Source organism: Eumetopias jubatus, unplaced genomic scaffold, assembly GCF_037043125.1.
Source record: "Eumetopias jubatus isolate StellerSeaLion01/CBP00866 unplaced genomic scaffold, mEumJub1_p1.0 scaffold_4, whole genome shotgun sequence".
In the NCBI taxonomy this organism is placed as follows: domain Eukaryota; kingdom Metazoa; phylum Chordata; class Mammalia; order Carnivora; family Otariidae; genus Eumetopias; species Eumetopias jubatus.
The window spans coordinates 56,189,484-56,210,049 of NW_028274810.1; the positions used below are offsets into that span (position 1 = coordinate 56,189,484).

Below are 20,566 nucleotides of genomic sequence, written 5' to 3' on the forward strand. Positions count from 1 at the left end.
AATTTTATATAATCTTTTTTATCTTATGTATTGCCTTTAAGGATCTCATGTAAAATACTTTAACTCATTAACAAACATTGTAAATTGTAATATAGGATGTCAAGTTTGCTAAGTTTCTTAGGGTACAGAAAGGATCATAATGCTTTGTTAGTAATAGGTGAAAACTGTTGAAGCAAGAAGGATACATTGTTTAAGAAAGAGATTAATAATTTTGTACTGTAAGAGTATCTTCAAAGAAGTAAAGAAAGTTAAGTACAGGAGAACATAGAAGTAGAATTATGGTTTCTATACTTTGTTGATATTTTTCCTGTTGTTACTCGGCCAAAAAAAGTTTCTTTCATTTTTAAAAAAGAGTGATTCTAAAGTTGATTGTATGCTTTTTTTTAAACCAATCTCTGAGTTATAAAAAGAAAGAATAGTTTTTGTATTACTTGAAATGATATGACTCTATGCATATTTTATGAAAAATTGGGAAATGGAGCCATATTTTGCAATCATATTTAATTTTAGGAGTTATCTAAAATTGGAGATTGACTGGTTTTCCTTCTTTTTACATGGGGATAATAAAAGTTCCTATATCTTAGAAATTTGTGAGGATTAAATAAGATAATACATATAAAGCTTTTTGCAAAGTGCCTGACACATATTAAATGCTCAAGAGAAGCTGAGTCATTATTATTATCATTGGCTTGATTAGATTACATTTATCTAAGCATTACACAACTGGAGAGAGAATAGTTTGAAAGCATAGGGGTTCTGGGCTTTTGGGGTATAATTAGATAAGAAAATGATTTTAAAAGGGGGGTTATCAAAGTTAATAGTAGCCTGCTTTGTATTATTACTTGAGCCTTCAGTGCCCATGTGACCTGAATATTAAATCATATAGATTGCTTGTTCTACTTAATACTTTTAAAAAATTATAGTCTCGTGGACAGCTAATATTTTTAGGAATTTATTAGTTTGTTTAAAAAAAATAACCTTGGGGCGCCTGGGTGTCTCCGTCAGTTAAGCGTCTGCTTTCGGCTCGGGTCATGATCTCGGGGTCCTGGGATCGAGCCCCACATTGGGCTCCCTGCTCCGCAGGAAGCCTGCTTCTCCCTCTCCCATTCCCCCTGCTTGTGCTCCCTCTCTTGCTCTGTCTCTGTCAAATAAATAAGTAAAATCTTAAAAAGAAAAACAAACAAAAAAAACCTTTATCGTATCTAGAAAATCTCGCATAGAAATAATTCTAGAATGACAAAAGGGGGATGTAGGAAACTTCAGAAATCAGCTAACATACAGATATCATAAAATATTTGCATAAGTTTCCATATATATTTGCCAACTAAATTGTTGCTGGATCATAATAGTATTCTTCTAACCCAGTTTGAATTCTTCTTCTTTTTAACCTTTTAAGGAATGTTTCACGGTAAACCATAATTTCAGGTAATACACACTAGTGGTCATTATACAAATCTATATGTGTACATTTTCCCAGTGAATAATGTTTAAAAAAAAAAGGTGAAGTTGACACTGAGACTCCTTGTACTTTCTATACCATCATTATTTCATTAACTGTGTGTAGCAACCTGCATAGAACCAGTGTTATTAGCTGACATTCCAGAGGGATCATATTTGCAACTGAAAAAACAAGAAATTTAAGCATTTTTAATGTGGGTTTTAAGAAAATATTTGCACATTGTGGGGCGCCTGGGTGGCTCATTCAGTTGAGCATCTGCCTTCGGCTCAGGTCACGATCCCAGGGTCCTGGGATCGAGCCCCGCATTGGGCTCCCTGTTCGGCGGGGAGCCTGCTTCTCCCTCTCCCTCTGCCTGCCACTCTGCCTACTTGTGCTCTCTCTCTATCTCTCTGTCAAATAAATAAATAAAATCTTTAAAAAAAAAAGGGGGGGCGCCTGGATGGCTCAGTCGTTGGGTGCCTGCCTTTGGCTCAGGTCATGATCCCAGGGTCCGGGGATTGAGCCCCGCATCGGGCTCCTGCTCTGGAGGTCTGCTTCTCCCTCTCCCACTCCCCCTGCTTGTGTTCCCTCTCTAGCTGTGTCTCTCTCTGTCAAATAAATAAATAAAATCTTAAAAAAAAAAAAATTTGCACATTGTATTTATTTTTAGTACAAAATTTGAGTGTATTTTAGAGTCTCATGGGGCAAAAATTTTAAAATATTATTGTCTGAATGGATGTGATTGAAGCAAACATTTGGCTGAGGTGAGAAAACAGGTTAAAAAGAACTATATTATGAAAATGACAGATTTCCTATCACTTAACACTTTTACCTCCAATATTTATGGTTATTATCAGACAATGTAGAAAAAGCTGTCTAAAAAGGTATACATGTAAAAAATATATATGTTTAATTTGTTATTTTTATATTTTTAAAAAACATGGTTTTAAAGAAATTATTGTGATTTCTCAAAGATACTTTAAAAAAGTCTCTTATTAAGCTATACCTAAAATTTGAGATTTTTGTATTTAAATAACACCCCCCCCACACACACACACATTGTTGGTTCACTTGTTTTTGTAGAGTATTAATCCAGGAGAGACCTGGTCTTTTCAAATCCTTTATAGGGGTGAATGAAGGCACACAGATAATATGGCAGTTTGTAGCTAATGTCATGCATTTCTTATTGTGCCAAACAAATGAAGATTATTTACATTAAATGCTTGCTTTATCAAGGAAATAGTTATCACAGTATCATAGAAAAAATACTAGTGCAGTTGTTACATTAAGATAACCAAATAGGGCACCTGGGTGGCTCAGTTGATTAAGCATCTGCCTTTGGCTTAGGTCATGATCCCAGGGTCCAGGGTTCCGGACTGTGTCAGGCTCCCTGTTCAGTGGGGAGTCTGCTTCTCCGTCTACCCATTCCCCCCTGCTTGTGCTCACTCTGTCTCATCCTCTGTCTCTCAAGTAAAATATTTAAAATAAAAAGATAACCAAATAATAGCAGTGGGGAAACTTTATTTTATTGAGTATCTGAAATCATCTGAAAGTTAGATACTGGATTGTGTGTAATGTTATTCGTGTTCCAAGTTTGTACTTGACTTCCATTGTTGAATTCGAGTTATAAAGATCAAGGTATAATCTAATTGAGCAAATGCTGTGTGTTCGGTTTTTAAGAGCTGCGTCACACGTCATTCTATTCTTAGTGGGATTGTTAGAATTGGCCTCTTTTCCAGAGTTTCCTTAGTTGCAATCACCTACTGAACTTTCATCTTTGTTTTTCTTCCAATTTTTAGAAAGATGGTATCTAGCAGATATTGTGTTACTAAGAATATAAGAATGAATGCAGTGGTTCAGACCTGGTAACAGTGTAAGAAACAAAATGAAGGGGCACCTGGGTGACTGAGTCGGTCAACCGTCTGCCTTTGGCTCAGTTCACGATCCCGGTGTCCTGGGATCCAGCCCCACATCGGGTTCCCTGCTCAGCGGGGCGTCTACTTCTCCTTCTCCCTCCGCCTTTCCTCCCCAGCTTGTGCTCTCTCTCTCTCAAATACATAAATAAGAAACAAAATGTAAAGACGCCATTCGTTTTGATCTGGACCTTGGTTAGCAGTTAGGGCTATGCCCCATACATATCTTAATAATCCTTAGTAAGCTTGTAGGTTTACTAATCTGAATATAGTCTTAAACTTTTTATAATGGGAAATTACAAACATGCAAATGTAAATAGAACAGTAAAGTTAACCTCCATTGTCATTCTTTTTTTCTTTTCAAATTCTTATTTAAATTCTAGTTAGTTAACGTAAACTTTTTTTATTAAGTAATCTCTATGCCCAGCATGGGTCTTGAACTCACAACCCTGAGATTGAGAGTTGCATGTTCCACTGACTGAGCCAGTCAGGCTCCCCTCTGTTGTTTTATCTATTACTTGTTCCCTTTTTTCTTGTAGTATTTTAAAACAAAGCCTAGTCATTATATCATTTCACATGTCAATCCTTCCGTATGTTTTTTTTTTGTACTATGTTATGTTAATTACCATACATTACATCATTAGTTTTTGATGTAGTGTTCCACGATTCATTGTTTGCGTATAACACCCAGTGCTCCATTCAGTACATGCCCTCTTTAATACCCATCACCAGGCTAACCCATTCCCCCATCCCCCTTCAGTATGTTTTTCTGAGTAGTTCAATAAGCTTATTACATACTGATTAAATTTTTTCCCTAAACTTTTGTTTCTAGAAACAGATTGGCCAGTCAAAAGTAAATGTATACTGTTTATATTATGACCCATGTAATTATGATTCTTGAACTAGGTCATATTATGATAGATCTTGCTTTGGACTTGGGTTCTTAAAATTTTTTTTGTCATGGTACACTTGCAGTCTTGTGACTCCGATGATTCTCTTTTTTGGAATAATGTTTTTAAATGCATAAAATAAAATACGTAGTATAACAAAAGAAATGAATTGCATTGAATTATAATTATCGAGATATTAAAGTTCTGATGCAAGTTTCTTTATGAATGAATTAAAAAATACCTAGCCACAGGTCTAAAAGTTACCATATTTTCTAAGCAGTAATAAGCATGTGACAATATTCTGAGATATCTGCAATAGTTGTGAGACAAAAATATGTATGATTTCTATTAATGACAAATTCTCCTGTATTGCTAATACTGGTATGGGTAGTTTCCTACATTCAAAATTTAAAGAAGTGCAAATTTCAGTGAAAACAAAGGAGTATTTTTCTTTCCATTCAAGTTTATGGTCCCCTGCTTTAGAGAGTATTAGTTTTTGTGTTTGTTTTAGTTTTCATGGGTGTCTCAAGCTATTGCTACATACTCTGCTGTTCTGGTTTTGCCCTAGATATATCACTGTAGGTTTTAGTCTATCTTAATTGATCCTAGTTTTATTTTAACTATAAAAGTTTTTGAGTTGAGAACTCTGTTTCCTAACATTTTTACATAGCCACCCATGAATTTTTAGTTAGGGGCTTGTATTTGAGTGTGAGGAGTATTATCTCAGACTCTGAGGGAAGGAGTAAAGTTCCAGGAATGGTAGCAGAATAGGAGAGCAGTTTTGTTCTATCATGAGAATTAGAATATTTTTAGTTTGGAAAAATTTGTACACATTACATACTTAAAGCGATGTGGAGTGATATCCAAGATCTAGTTTTTACAAGTATATACATTTGCTTAGAATTTTATAGTTCATAAAACCATTCAAATACCCTATTTTACTTGATTACAACAACCCTATGAAGTAGATTTGGCAAGATTATCATTATTCCCATATATGGGATTTGGAGACTGAGGCTTATTTGGAGACTGAGGCTTAGTTGCTTATTTGAAGATAAGTAGTTATAGCCTTACCTTTTTAAGGTTGTAGATTATCACTCTTTTAGATATACCTAATCATTTTGTTAGATCTGTGATTGTTCCCAGGGTTAAACAAATGAATTTAGAAAAAGTTTTTCTGTTTGAGATGGCATCCTTGATTTTATATTTTCTAAAATGTCATTGAACCTGATTTTATAAAGGCACACTATGGGAGGTTGTTAATCCTACTTTCATGACCTTGAACTCAACATTTCACACCAGTTGAGTAATTTTGTCCTAGGTGATTTGCCGTGAGAACACTTTGGACTTTGATAAGAGGACCAACCGTTTGGTCCTTTTTTTTTTTAATTTTCAAAACTACTGTGTTGGATGATCACTTAGGAGTACATACATCAACGCAGTGCTGTGGTTGTTAGTGATGGGAAAAATCACAAGGAAATTTATTTTACAACAGAAGGTGAAATATGTAACAGTGCATATTTGGAATAGGTTTTATAAAGGAGGCAAATAGGAACTCAAATACTGTTTAATGCAAATATTTTTGATTAACAAACAAGGTAGTTGATTTCCATGAGTTATGCTATTAGGAAGAAAAGATACAAGCATGAGAACATGCTGATTATAAAATGACAGAGAATAAACAGGTTATACAAAAATAGGTAACCCCAAAATGAGAAATGTGTATACTTGCTCTCAGTAAAATTTACACTGGTTCAGATTGAACTCTTGGTATAGAAATTTGGCAGTGATTTACTCAAATCAAGGAGATAGACTATCTTTTTGATGCTCTTGGAGCTTTTATTACTATTTTTAACAATTTCTTTTTTTAATTTTTTTAAAGATTTTATTTATTTGACAGAGAGAGACACAGTGAGAGAGGGAACACTAGTAGGGGGAGTGGAGAGGGAGAAGTAGGCTTCCTGCTGAGCAGGGAGCCCAATGCAGGGCTCGGTCCCAGCACCCTGGGATCATGACCTGAGCTGAAGGCAGATGCTTCATGACTGAGCCACCCAGGCGCCCCTCTTTTTAACAATTTCTGTTATGATTTGCCATATGTACTTTTCTGTCTTCATTTGTTAAGTGCCAGTTGAGGGGTACAGACAGTACTGCTGCATGGTTTTAGAGGGTGGAGCCCCATTTACAAGGATATTTGTAGAGGAAGTGAGATCATTTATACCTTCAAGTATAAATAGGAGCTAGCCAAATAGAAAGGTGTATAGAGGCATTCTAGACAAATGGAATGGCATTAGGAAAGTATACAGGGGATGTTTAAAAGTAGGTAATTATGATAAGAGCTAAGGGTTTGTGTTGGGCAAGAAATGGTAAAAAGTAATTTGGGGGCGCCTGGGTGGGTCAGTCGTTAAGTGTCTGCCTTCGGCTCAGGTCATGATCCTAGGGTCCTGGGATCAAGCCCCACATCGGGCTCCCTGCTCAGTGGGAAGCCTGCTTCTCCCTCTCCCACTCCCCCTGCTTGTGTTCCCTCTCTCCCTGTGTCTTTCTCTATCAAATAAATAAATAAAATCTTTAAAAAAACAAAAGGTAATTTGGGGTCAGATTATACAGACTCTTGAATATCTGGAAGAGATTTGGATGTTTTCTGTAGGCTTCTGCCCTTCAAATTGGGGTACACATTCTTGCTGTATAGGGTATGCAGGTCCACAGGATAAACATAACACACCTTCCAGGAATATCACTTTTTAGAAGATTTGGGGAGGAAATAACTATTTATAAATGAAGATTTATAGAGTAGAAAACACATTTCAAATGCAATTTTAAGATAAATTGTAAGATTTAAGGTAAAATCCTAATAAGATCATGAAAGAAGTATGGGCTTATATAAAGCCATTTCATCCTCTAACTCTAGAATTGTAAAGATACGTTGTCAGTATCCTCAAGCTGTTCTACTCTTTTAATAGACACATTTGAATGACACAGGTCAAAGTAGTATGTAGCCATTATAAATTTGTTTTAGGAAAATTGAAGGAAGATAGACCTAAACTTAGGAGACCAGGCAGGAGACTATTCAATAGTTTAAAATTCAGGTTAAGAGCAGGCCTTGGTAGGGTAGAAAGCATATCATATTAGCAGTCTTTTCAAAAGAAGATTGTATTCAATATAGTGGCTTATGATACAGGAGCAGTGGTTCGCAAAGTTAAGTAAAAAGCCGAGATGTCTCCCAGGTTTTAAGCTTGGATGGCTGGAAGTGTGGTGGTACCATTAATGGGTACACAGAGGCAAGGAAGAGTGTGATGGGGTATAGAAATGGGGGAAGGACCAGCAGAGGTGGCAGGGCTTTGATGAATTTATTTGATATGTTGAATTTGAGGAGACTGTAGGATATCAAAAGGAGGAATGGCAGATAGGCAATGTTAAGAAGGGGTACTGGAGAGAGATCTGGGAATAATATGTAAATTTGGGAACTTTACTCATGGAACATAGACGAGTCCATGAGAGTAGATAGAATTTCTGAGGATGAGAGTGGAAGAGATTTTTGAAGATTGTACATTGGCCCAAATATGTCACATACTAGGAGGGAATTGGGCTATAAAAATGTATTCAGGTTAGGGATAATCCTTGGAGAATATAGTCATAGTGTGGAAGCAAAATGAGGGTCAAGTTTGAAAAAAGAATATTGTTTATTAGTAAGTTAGCGGAGAGATCCAAGAGAATGTGGACTGAGAAAAGGGCATTAAATTAGACAATTGTGAGTTAGTGGTGTAATTAGAATACTTGGCAAAGGAGTGAGGACAGAAGGACATAATTTGTGAATCGTAAAAAAAATCCTTTCTCTACCAGAATTATCTCTCAATCTGAGCATATTTTATACAGAAAAAACTCAGTACTCCTAAAAGGAACAAAATGAAACATGTTGTGTAAGAATTCTAAAAAACTGGAGAACAAATAGAAGAAGCAATTGGTATATTAAATAATGCATTATTTTGTATTTGAAAGCTTCCAGGTGTTTTTGGAAAAAAAGTCATTATGGTATTCTGGCTCTAAAAAGTCAATTTTGACAGTTTGGCTGTGGTTTTAAAACTTATTCTTTTGTATTTTATTGGAACAAGATATTTATGTAGGATCCACATAGATCATACATATTTAACATGTCATATATGTAAAAAAACGACATTGAGTAATTGAAAATACATAATGCTGAATATTTTTTGACTAAGGTGAGTCACTATATAACTTAGGTACTATATTTAAAAACTAGATTTAATTCAAAATTTTATTTCTATTTGGTAGTTTCTTTAAAAAACTTATTTAAAAAATAAATACTGTTAAGTGATATTTTTTATGATCAAAAGATTTGTATTTAGTAATCCTTGAGGGTTAGAATTCAAATTTTTAAAATTAGAAGTAATATAATCATTCTTTTATTACATGTCATTAAAAAACTATAAGAATTTAAATTTCTATATTTTAAGGGAGTGAGTCTTTATTGAATTTGGAAACATACATACACATCTGTCAGGCTATTTAAACATTCAATAACTTGTTATGATTTTTACTTCTGTTTGACAACCTACACGTAAGTATTAGACTCATACCATGTCCAGGGGGAATAAATTATTAAACTTGAGGCCGCAGATACTTTCATTCTCATTATATTCTGAGAAGATCCCTTTAAAATTGTTTTCACAATATTGTATTAAAATATATAAAAGTGTATAGATAAGTTAACAAATATGTTAAGATACAGTGATGCTTGATATTAAGGTCAATATGACCTAGTAATCATGATCTACTGTATTTGTTTAAGACAGTTAACCTCTTTTAACACAGTATTTTATCCTGCTTCCTTTGACTTCATAAATAAAGCATACCAAACATTTATTTCAGATTGTTTGGTAGCAAAATGAAGCATCAGTTTAAAATTAGTATTAATAGATTTTCATATGTACTCTGAACTGACTGAATTTTAATTTTGAAATTAATAATATTGCAACATTTAGGAACTATTATCAGTCTTTTAGTTTATTCAAGTTCAGAATTTTAGCAAGAAAATTAATTTTTTAAGCTGAGCAAGTTATGAAATTAGGCTACATGATGACTTAAAAGTCCTTGTAAATTTTTTTTTTTTTTTAAGATTTTATCCATTCATTTGACAGAGAGAGACACAGCGAGAGAGGGAACACAAGCAGGGGGAGTGGGAGAGGGAGAAGCAGGCCTCCCACTGAGCAGGGAGCCCGATGCAGGGCTCGATCCCAGGACCCTGGGATCATGACCTGAGCTGAAGGCAGACGCTTAACGACTGAGCCACCCAGGCGCCTCAGTCCTTGTAAATTTTTTATTTAAAAAAATGACTTAATAATTCACCCATTGGGTAAAATTCAGATTGTGACTACATAAAATTGGTTCTCACATCACAAAACATATGAATAAATGATATCATAAGAATTTTGATTGGGAAAGATAAATGGTATTCTTTGAGGTGATTCGACGATGTGTTTACTTTTAACTTGATAGTGACTTTAAAAAGAATCTATTTCTGAAGGTTTCTGTTAGGGATTTAATACCAGATTCTTAAACCACAGTAACTTCAGATGAGTTTAATGTTTAATTTGTTGGCTTTTTAATTTGTCTCAGTTCATTCAGAGCTTTCTGAGTCTGTTGGATGGATCAACATTTTAGTTGATTTGACAGAGTATAACCTTCCATTTGGAGACTTCCAGCATATTCCTCTTCTCCTCTCTGGCTTAGTTTTTGCTCTTGGCTTGTTATATTTACCATTCAGGTTGTTTTCCCCACAAACATTGTGCCACCACCAGCCTCCTAAAGAAGATAGATAGGGCATTTCATGAATACAAACTCATCTAGTTACTGTTACCACATTTCCCCATGAATACATCTTCACTTCTTACAAATATGATAGTATTGTAATGCATAATGCATGTATCCCACTTTTAAATATTCTGTATAAGTCTTGTGTATATCACCCAAAATAAAATACGTGAGAAGGGTTGTAGGTAAAATAACAAGTTGAACTAGAATCAGATTAATAGTTATGTTAAGAGGTTTTTACCTCTAGAGAAAATGTTTATTTGGGATACAGTTTTAAAAGAGTTGACATTGTAGGTATTAGCTAATACTTTTGGAAGATATTTCGTAGACATGAAAATGAAGTATTGATATTAGGAAAATGATACCTGAGTAACTTTCTGGACAGTTGACATGTCCTTTTGCCATGTGATCCCAAGTAGAAAACACCAAATCTTTGTGTTCCGGGAGTGCATTGGGGACGTTGCCACTAATTTCAACTAGATGTAACGTATAGTTGGTTTCATGACTTCCCAAGTGAAAGGAGTATTCGATATAATGCTTGTTGTTGTCCCAGTCTTCTAGTTCAATTCGTAAAATGTAATTAGATTGCTTTACTATGGAGTATATCTTCTCTAGACCCAACCAAAATTCTCCTGAAAAGAAAGTAAAAATCTGCGGGTTGTTAACTGCAGATTAGGTACCAACAGGTTTGTTTTTTTTTTTTGGATATTTGTTTTTTTATTGGTGTTAGTCAGTGAGTTGTTTTAGCCTAGAATCCCTTGGTTATTTATTTTTAGCCTAGAATCCCTTGGTTATTCACTTGAGAGAGCGAGAATGAGAGAGAGAGAGAGAGAGAGAGAGTACATGAGATGGGGGAGGGTTAGAGGGAGAAGCAGCCTCCTCGCTGAGCAGGGAGCCCGATGCAGGACTCAATCCAGGGACTCCAGGATCATGACCTGAGCTGAAGGCAGTTGCTTAACCAACTGAGCCACCCAGGCGCTCCGAATCCCTTCGTTATTTTAGAGTCTCTTAAAATATTTCTTTTTAAAACAATTTTATTGAAGATAGTGAAATGTACAAAAAATGTTAAAAATATTAATAAGCCTGCCCTAAAGTATGATTATCATTTTTTGAGACATATTTCATGGGTGAAACATATTAGGCAATTATAGATATTTTAGATCTGGTCATTGGTAAAATTTATCTCATTTCTAGGTCCTTATGTGTACTGGCTTTACTATCAGGAATTTATTAATACCCATATACTATCGAATGGTTTGTTAAGTATTTGTACTATTACATCCAGTATTACTTGGATGATAATAGTGTCATTTTCTTCAAATATAGTCTTGGCCTTTGATATTTGCTTGATATGTTTTCTTTGTAGAAAAATAAGGGAATAAATTTTTTAGACATTTTAAATTAAAAAACATAATTCTTAATAACTTCTCTTTAATCTTAAAAATTATTTTTATTTGGAATTAAAAACAACATAAATACAAATAGATTTCTTTTTAATTATTACAATCCTTTCTATTAAAGTGTTTAAGGATAAAAGTCAAACTTTTATTGCTATTGAATTAGATGACAATTTTAGGGATTTCAAGTACAAATGTCTTATTTTCTTGTAGAAATAAATGAGTATTCTGGATTTAACAGCCTTTTATTTTAGAGTTACACTAACTCTTAGAAGATTTGGAACTGCAAAACATATCACCAAATAGACCTTTTAGTTAGGGAATTAACTAGTAGTTTGAATATAAAATTTTTTAAATGATCAAATAGTACTGTTTAATAAAAAATTTGATAAAATAATGGATGTTTTCCTGTTTATAAATGAGTACTTATATTTGTGAATTTTTATAATGTGCCTTTTGGATTTTTAAACCTCTGTTATTTTTGTTTTGCTTATTTTGTGATTAAAATATAATAATTGTACTGAGTTAACTCATTTATTTTAAATCACATTTTCTATAGCATACATTTATAATATTTAAACAGCTGAGATTTAAACATTTTGTACTGTACCTCTGACAGTTTCTTTGTTCCTTCCACCTTCCAAATAATTAATATTAAAAATGTTAAAAAAGAAGTAGAGTGACCAGTGATAAGGATGGTTTCTTCATAGCTCATTCATAGCATTTACCACTTATCAGAGCACATAGCATTTAATCATAATTATCTTTAATAATTATAATTATGATAATTAGAAGCCATCAAATTCAATTGTGATACATATACTTAAGAATGGACATGAAATTGTGATTAAGTATAATTCAAATAGATGCTTATAATAACTGTAAATTACTAACAGTTATATAATTATTAGTTAATAAATTCTAAGAAGGCTGGGCCTATTCCTCATTCATTGTTGCATTCCTAATGCCCAATCCAAAATAGATTCCCAGTAAATATTTTTAAGTTAACAAGTGAATGAATGAATGAATGAAGTCACCTTACCATCAAGTCTCCCAAAACCATATCTGTAGTTTTCCCAGGTTTTATTGAAGTTTTGTGATCCATCTGTTCGGTGTTGAATTAATGTCCATGAACTATCTGAATATAATGAACAAAATTGTGTATTTTAAGTAGATTGACGCTGACAGATGTAACAAAATACTGTTTTTGTTTTTTTTTAAAGGTTTATTTATTTGAGAGGGGAAGAGAAAGGGAGAGAGCACAAGCTGGGGATGGGTCAGATGGAGACGGGGGGAGACAGAGAGAGAAAGCAAGAGAGAAGCAAGCTCCTTGCTGAACAGATTGCCCAACATGAAGCTTTGGGATCATGACCTGAGCCGGAGGCATATGCTTAACCTACTGAACCACCCAGGTGCCCCAAAATACTGTTTTCTTGTTTTTATTTTATTTTATTTTAAAGATTTTATTTATTTGAGAGAGAACGACAGAGAATGACAGACATAGCACAAGCAGGGAGGAGAGGGAGAAGCAGACTCTCTGCTGAGCAGGGAGCTGATGCAGGGCTCAATCCCTGGACCCCAGGATTGTGACCCGAGCCAAAGGCAGATGCTTAACTGACTGAGCCACCCAGGTGCCCCTTGTTTTGATTTTAATTGGTGGTTGTGTAATGTCATTAATATCATATGGTAATACCATTTTATTATTTATTATGGTCCCAAGAAGTTAAATAAAGGGCAACTAATGAATCTATCTTAATAAACTTGTTAACAATAATAATTTCAGATTACTTTCTGGGAAAAGATGGAGAATATTGAGTAACTGCATGAGTAAATACAAAAATAAACAAGGCAAATATAAGTACTAGAGCTATGCAACTACTCATGTTACTTATATTTCATTTACATATATTTAGAACAAAGATAATAGGATTAGTCTTACTAATACGTAGTCAATAACCTGAGCTAATTACAGTCCATTTTCTCTTCAGGCTGGTTTTACCTGATTTAACATCACAGTAGACATTAAAAACTTGAGAGTTGCTGGGTCTGATGGAATAGATGCCCCTTGTACGTTCGCCTCTGTTATAAATGGTGGTACAATTAGCAGGAATGTCTAGAATCAAGAGAGTGTTATTACATAAGATATAGTAATAGGAATGGTATCTTTAGAGCTTGAGCTTTTACTTGACATTTTATGGATTTGTGGTGAATGTAGCCCTTAGCCTTTTTCAGTAATATATTACCAAGAAAGTACTTTATACTGAAGCAGATTTATTAGATGGCATGTTATGCAAACAATATTAAAATAATTATTATTAAACTGATTTGTTTTTAGGAAAAGTGACAAAATGAGAATTTTAGACACATATTTTTGCTAGATATAGGAAGAATATAAATGTAATGCCACATATGAGACATTATTATAGTGCTTGGTGTGCATAGCACTTTAATAGGTGTATGTGGAAAGAGTAAACATATAAGAAGGAAACTTACAGAGACCTTTTGTGTGTGTGTGTGTGTGAATTACATATAAGTAAATGTATTTTGAAAGTATTATTTTGTGAATATTCAATTGGGAATGGAGACTTTGTTCTTTCATCTTTGTGGTTCTTTTTTAAATGAAAATTTTCAACAGGAAAGTAGAAACATTAGAACTTCATAGTCTTTCCATCTGTATTCAGTAATTGTTAATCTTTTGCCATTTTTGCTTCATAAGTATACATGTATACAAATATGTATCTTGCTGTGCTATTTGAAAGTAATTTCCAGACATTATGACCTTAACCCCTTGAATATTTCAGCTTGTAACTCGTAAACATGAGATTATTTTCATACATAACTATACCATTATTATATCTAAGAAAATTTAAAATAATGTCATATTTAATATCCAGTCTACATCTATATTTTCCTGATTGTCTTAAGAATGTGTTTTATATGGTTAAAACAAACCTGTCAGGATCCAATTTAGGTTGACACATTGTATTTGGTGGATTTGTCTCTTTACTCTCTTATAGTTTAAGAACAGGCCCTGAGAATAGCAATTTTTGATGGGAATGCCTAAGATAGAAAAATTTGATGATAAAATACCTTCAAGAAAGAAACCCAACAAATTAACTTACCATCATGTTCTACATTGTTTGTTTCATTCAAGTGAAGAAAGAGGGTAGTTCTTGGTGCTCTTGGTTTAGAAGAAAGAGAATTTTCTGTGGATTCTTGAATACCAGTTCTTCTTAGCTGATGAAAGAATATAAATCTTTTAAAAATGGTACTGAATATACAGTTAGGGGAATCTGAGGGAGGATATTAAAAGTACAACTTGTAGGGGCACCTGGGTGGCTCAGTCATTAAGCGTCTGCCTTCGGCTCAGGTCATGATCCCAGGATCCTGGGATCGAGCCCCACATCGGGCTCCCTGCTCAGTGGGAAGCCTTTTTCTCCCTCTCCCACTCCCCCTGCTTGTGTTCCCTCTCTCGCTGTGTCTCTCTCTGTCAAATAAATAAATAAAATCTTAGAAAAAAAAAAAGTACAGCTTGTATACATCTTTAAGTTCATAATATGTTATTGCTTTTGATGTTAAAACAGTTAAGCAGTGACATACAGATTATACACATAACCTGTTCTCAAAATACTTAATCAAGCACATTATTTAATGAGTTAAAAAAACTAGAGAAAGAAAGAGAGCAAAGCACAAATCAGAAATTGGTCAAAAAAGAGTAAGACCAAAGGTAAAGACTGCTTATTAGCATTTTTTAATATGTTCTGTTCATTTATATGAGTAGAATATCTATTCTATTCATCAACAGGCAGATTTTAAGCTTAATAATTCTCAGTTGTAGGCCTTATTGATTGAGTTTCAGACCTGCCTTAAAGACCCAGCACATAATTTGAAAAAGGCTGCTTTCTTTCTTTTTTTTTTTAATGATTTTATTTATTTATTTGAGAGAGAGAGAATGAGAGATAGAGAGCACAAGAGGGAAGAGGGTCAGAGGGAGAAGCAGACTCCCTGCTGAGCAGGGAGCTCGATGTGGGACTTGATCCTGGGACTCCAGGATCATGACCTGAGCCGAAGGCAGTCACTTAACCAACTGAGCCACCCAGGCGCCCTCTTTTTTTTTTTTTTTTTTAAAAGGCTGCTTTCTTAATAGTTTTCTGGAATGTAAACATACCTGCAAAAGTAACAAATTGGCAGGCTTATTTGCTTACTTTCAATGCATTCAGTATTTCATTGCAAGTTTTAGCAATGTTTAGCAATAACAATTTATTTTTATGCAAAATGTGCTGGGTTTGCAATTTATTGACTGATAGCTTATTGATGGCCTAAGAAAAACAGATTATGTAGTATCTTAATAGTGTTTTTTGATGTCGGCATTTCCTGTGACCTTACTCATAAGGATCTGTTGCAGAGTTCATTTTCTGGATATTAGCCTTTTCTTTGAGGTAACTGTATGATGTTAAAGACACTTAACTTACAGAGTTTCAAGATTATTACTTGAAATTTGAGGAACGTGGGTCAGATGATCTGAGCCTTCTTTTAACTCAGATATTCATTGTTTTGAATTCTTCAGACATTTTATTATTAGAAAGAATGTATATCATTTGATAATAGTGACATTTTGTTTTGTGAGTAGGCTCACTTAACCATAATAAAAGATATAAGAAAAAAGAATTTAGAAAAATAATGTAATGAGGAAGTTATGTAAATCAAAACTAATTGGCAAAACCCCCTTTTGGATAATTAGCAAAAATAAGAAAATAACCTACTAAACTATCATTCATAATTAGCAAAAAATAACCTGAAATTATGAGTTAGAAAATTTCTGAAACATATAACGATATATTTGTATAGTGGAAATTGTTTTATAATTCTTGGCAACTATTTTTTTTACAAGTCTCTCCAAATTTGTATTATTTTTGGAACCCTCTGGAGTGCCTGTTTCATAGTATTAGTAATTAATATTTTTGAAATGCTGGTTTTCACATAGCTTTATTCTAAATAGGTATCTCCCTCACCTACATTGGTAGATTATTTATAGGTTACATTGTAGATTAATTATACTGTTGGATATTGAACTTTATCAGGTACACAGTTTCTAATATTACTAATAGCAAGCTTTTATTGACTTCTTTGTGTTGAATATGATACTAACTTTATTAATTCAACATATATTTATTGAATTCCTAATATGTCTCAGACAGTATTCTATATTCCAGGGCAACAGCAATGAAAAAATGAGGAAAATCCCTGTTCTTATGGAGTTTACATTCTATTGAGGGGACAGACAAATAACTAAAATATACATATTATGTGAAATAGAGATAAGTGTAAAGGAAAAAAGGAGAGTGATGAAGGAGGTAACAGGTTTTAAGGATGGGTTTGGGAATTGTAATTTTTGATTAAGTGACCTAGTAAGACTTCACTGAGAATTTTATACTTAACAAAGACCTAAAGGAAATGAGAGTGGGCCAGGCAGATCCCAGGGAGAAGAGCATTCTTCCCCTGGATGATAGAGGGAACAAGGGCAAAGGCCCTGAGACAGCAGCATGTTTGATGTGTAACTGGGAAGAGTTACCCCAGTGTGACTAGAGTTGCGGAGATGAAGTCAGAGATAAGAGTCATCTGGGGTCTTATGGGCCACTGGAAGTGAGATGGTAAGCCATTGTATGGTTTTGAGCCAAGAGAGACATGATCTAATTTTGACTTAAAAAAAAAATTTTTTTTTTAAAAGATTTATTTATTTGAGAGAGAGCATGAGCAGGGGGAGGGGCCAAGGGAGCCTGACCCTGAGCCAAAGTCAGACGCTTAACTGACTAAGCTACCTGGGCACCCCTAATTTTGAGTTTTGATAGAATCATATCAAAGATATAGTTTACATGAGTTAATTCTTTTTTTTTCTAACGACACTCCGATAAGATAGGTTCTATTATTTTCTTGATAGAGTAAGTGAGGAAACTGAGAGACAGAAGGGTTAAGTAATGTATTCAAGGTCACAAAAGTTTTAGAGCCAAGATTCAAACTCAGGTAGTTTCTTAGCTTCACAGTCTACAGTCTTAACAATCATGCTGATGTAATCTGTTTACTCATTATCCAACTATAAGTTTTAAAAATAAATTTAGGGTCTAATGTTTTCATAAGCCTAGATTTTATATAAAAGATTGGATATACCATTAAAATATTGACTTACCTGGTTTTCTATTTCTTTTATTTGACTATGCTGTTGGTTTAATTGTCTATATTGTTCCTCCACAGTCTGTAGAAGGTCTTTGATGCTATTATCTTGCTGTTCTACAAAAGTCTGGACATAGATTGTAGGGTGGTTAGAAGTTTATCTTTCTTATTTCTTTTTTCTTTCTCTTGTTAAATTAGACTTATTTTTTATAACACAATCTAAATTTTTAAAACTAATATTGGATTAGATAACTGAATATTGGCAACATTTTTGTCTTATATGCTTCTTTGAAATCCTTTTGTTTTTATGTTTTAAAATGTACCATCTCTAAAACCTAATTTCCTGAACTTCAAAGTACTTCAGTTAAATGGAAAAAAAAACAACCAGTATTTTAATAGGACTTAATCTTTTACCATTTACTTATTACATTTATCCGTTTTATTTTTACTTCATTTTTTTGTTTTTATCCATTTTAAACATGGGAGGATAGTTTCAAATTATATTCTTTAACTTTACTTGCCTCCAGTAATTTGCAATACTGTAATAATTTAGTGTTCTAATTGGTTTGTAATTTTTATCCGAAATGTAAAGTTCAGTTGTTTTTAGATATAATGTTAGGGAATCAGAAAAACCAACTTGAAATTATAATGGGAAATTTTATTTCCTAGAGGCTTTTTTTCCTTGAGAAAAGTATAGTATTTCAATGATTCAACAAAGTAGCATGTTTTAAAATATTTTTTAAGAAGATCCACATTGGAAACATAATCATGAACCCTCTTTGATTTCTACTTACTTTAAGTGAAGTTACTTCTGGGTGTTCCTGAATTTCAGGTTGATTTTTAATTAAATTGGTTAATTGCTTCTCCAAATATCTCACTTTTTGTTGAAGTAGAATTTTTTCTTCTAGGAGGCTTTCAAGTTTTGAGTTGAGTTCAAGTGACATATTCTTCACTTCTTCATTCTTGACTTGCAGTTTGGATGTAGTTCTTCTAAGTTCCTTTTCTTCTTCTTTGATTTCATTGGTTTGCAGTGATAGGTCATAAAAAGACTGATCAAATATATTGAGTTTTTGAAATATATCATTAATTTGGCCCTTAGTTTTATGGACAAAATCTTTAAGACCATGTCCTAACTGAAGGAGGCCATTGGCTAAAATTTTTACATCATCTAACATAGCAAATCTTGATTTTGGCTCTGGAGATATAGAATCATATGAATAGTCCTGGTCAGTTTTGGAAGAAATAACTAGAGGAATGATAAAAAGAAAGAGCTTAATTGTGTGCATTTTTATCCTAATTATTCAACTAATTTTCTCCTGTAAGCAGACCTAGACTTCGCAACCCCAGATATACCACGATTTGCCACATGAGCGGTAAGATTGGCAGGCGAATATAGTTAATCATTAAGCTGTGTAAAGTTGTACGAATGTAACCTTCTACATTGAGTTAGATCAGTGCTAAATGAAATCAAAGAAGTGAGCAATTAACTTATTAGGTCATTTTAAGTTGTTAATGTATTTAATTTTGCAGTGTTAGAAACTCCAGTTTCAGGGTTGCAAGAGCTACCTGTGTTTTTGGTTTTTTCTTAAAGATTTTATTTATTTATTTGACAGAGAGAGACAAAGCGAGAGGAGAAGCCCAAGCAGGGGGAGTGGGAGAGGGAGAAGCAGGCTTGCTGCTGAGCAAGGAGCCCAATGCGATGTGGGGCTCAATCCCAGGACCCTGGGATCATGACCTGAGCCTAAGGCAGACGCTTAACGACTTAGCCACCCAGGCACCCTGAGCTACCTGTTTTTGAAAGCTTATATTAATTTCTTTTTTTAAAAGGGATTTACAATAGACAAACTCTTTTGATTGGTAAATTCACATTAAGGTTAAGGAAAGTTAATGAATTAAGTATGTATTTCCCAAATTGTATTTTAGTTATTTGGACACAGCAGCCTATTCCCAGAAATGGGTTCTCTGTGAAGCCAGCCACCACTTCTTCAAGTGGCATTAATGGCTCTCAAGCCTGCCTTCTCCTGCTACTTTGTATAAGTTAACATATGATTATGTATTCCTTATTATTTGTCACTGTAGTTGTTGGTATGTCTTTTTGCTTAAGATGATCTTTCCTAACCATATTTGTATATTCTCACAAAATCTCATACAAGGTATCTCACTCCCTTTCTCTATTATATACATTCTGCGTTTATGTTCTAACCTTTTTTCCATGTGCCCACTGAAAGACCAATAGATTAGGTGATCTTCTAAAGTCAGACTAGAATTACATACTTCCAATGTTTGAAACAATTTACCTGTTACAAGTTTTTCTGAATTTTGTGAGCTTGGTAACAATTTTGGTAATATAAACTTAACAAAACCAACAAATTAATAGTATGTTCAAAAATAAATGTTCTCCTTTGCTTCTAACTTAGTGTTAAAAGTGAAAATACTAAATGCTTCAGTTAAATTATAGCTGATTATACTTTTTTTAAGAGAGAGAGTGTGCATGCGCTTGCACAAGTAGGATGGGGAGGGGCAGAGGAAGAGCGAGAGAATCTTAAGCAGGCTCCACACCCAGCGCAGAGCCCCATACAAGGCTGGATCTCACAACCCTGATGGGAGCCCTGATGACCTGAGTGGAAATCAAGAGTCCGACACTTAATTGATTGAGTCACCCAGGTGCCCCTGATTATCCTTCTTGAGTGCTCATTGAGAACTTTTTGAGAAAATAATAAGTTCTTTAAAATGCCTTATCTTGATAAATTAATATATAATTGTTAAAAGAGTGTGGGTTCTGGAATCAGACTGTCATGTATGTCCAACAGCCAGCTCTAGCTGTCTGGCCTTGGACAAGAAACCTAACCTCCGCCTGCCCCAGCCTTCTCATCTGTAAGGTGGGGTATAGTACATACTTAATAGGGTTATGAGAATTAAATGATATGTGTAAAG

General features: G+C 34.0%; 2 protein-coding genes across 2 annotated transcripts in view; one reads left to right on the forward strand and one right to left on the reverse strand.

Moving 5' to 3' along the window:
* The window catches only part of DOCK7 (dedicator of cytokinesis 7), a 217,923-nt gene that overhangs the window by 79,719 nt on the left and 117,638 nt on the right, over positions 1-20,566 (forward strand). The window lies entirely within an intron of this gene.
* ANGPTL3 (angiopoietin like 3) lies at positions 9,843-18,918 on the reverse strand. Its single transcript, XM_028106856.2, is given in 8 exon segments — positions 9,843-9,875; positions 9,877-10,058; positions 10,433-10,699; positions 12,507-12,602; positions 13,464-13,577; positions 14,587-14,701; positions 17,649-17,759; positions 18,427-18,918. Coding segments are annotated over 8 exon segments (1,410 nt in total).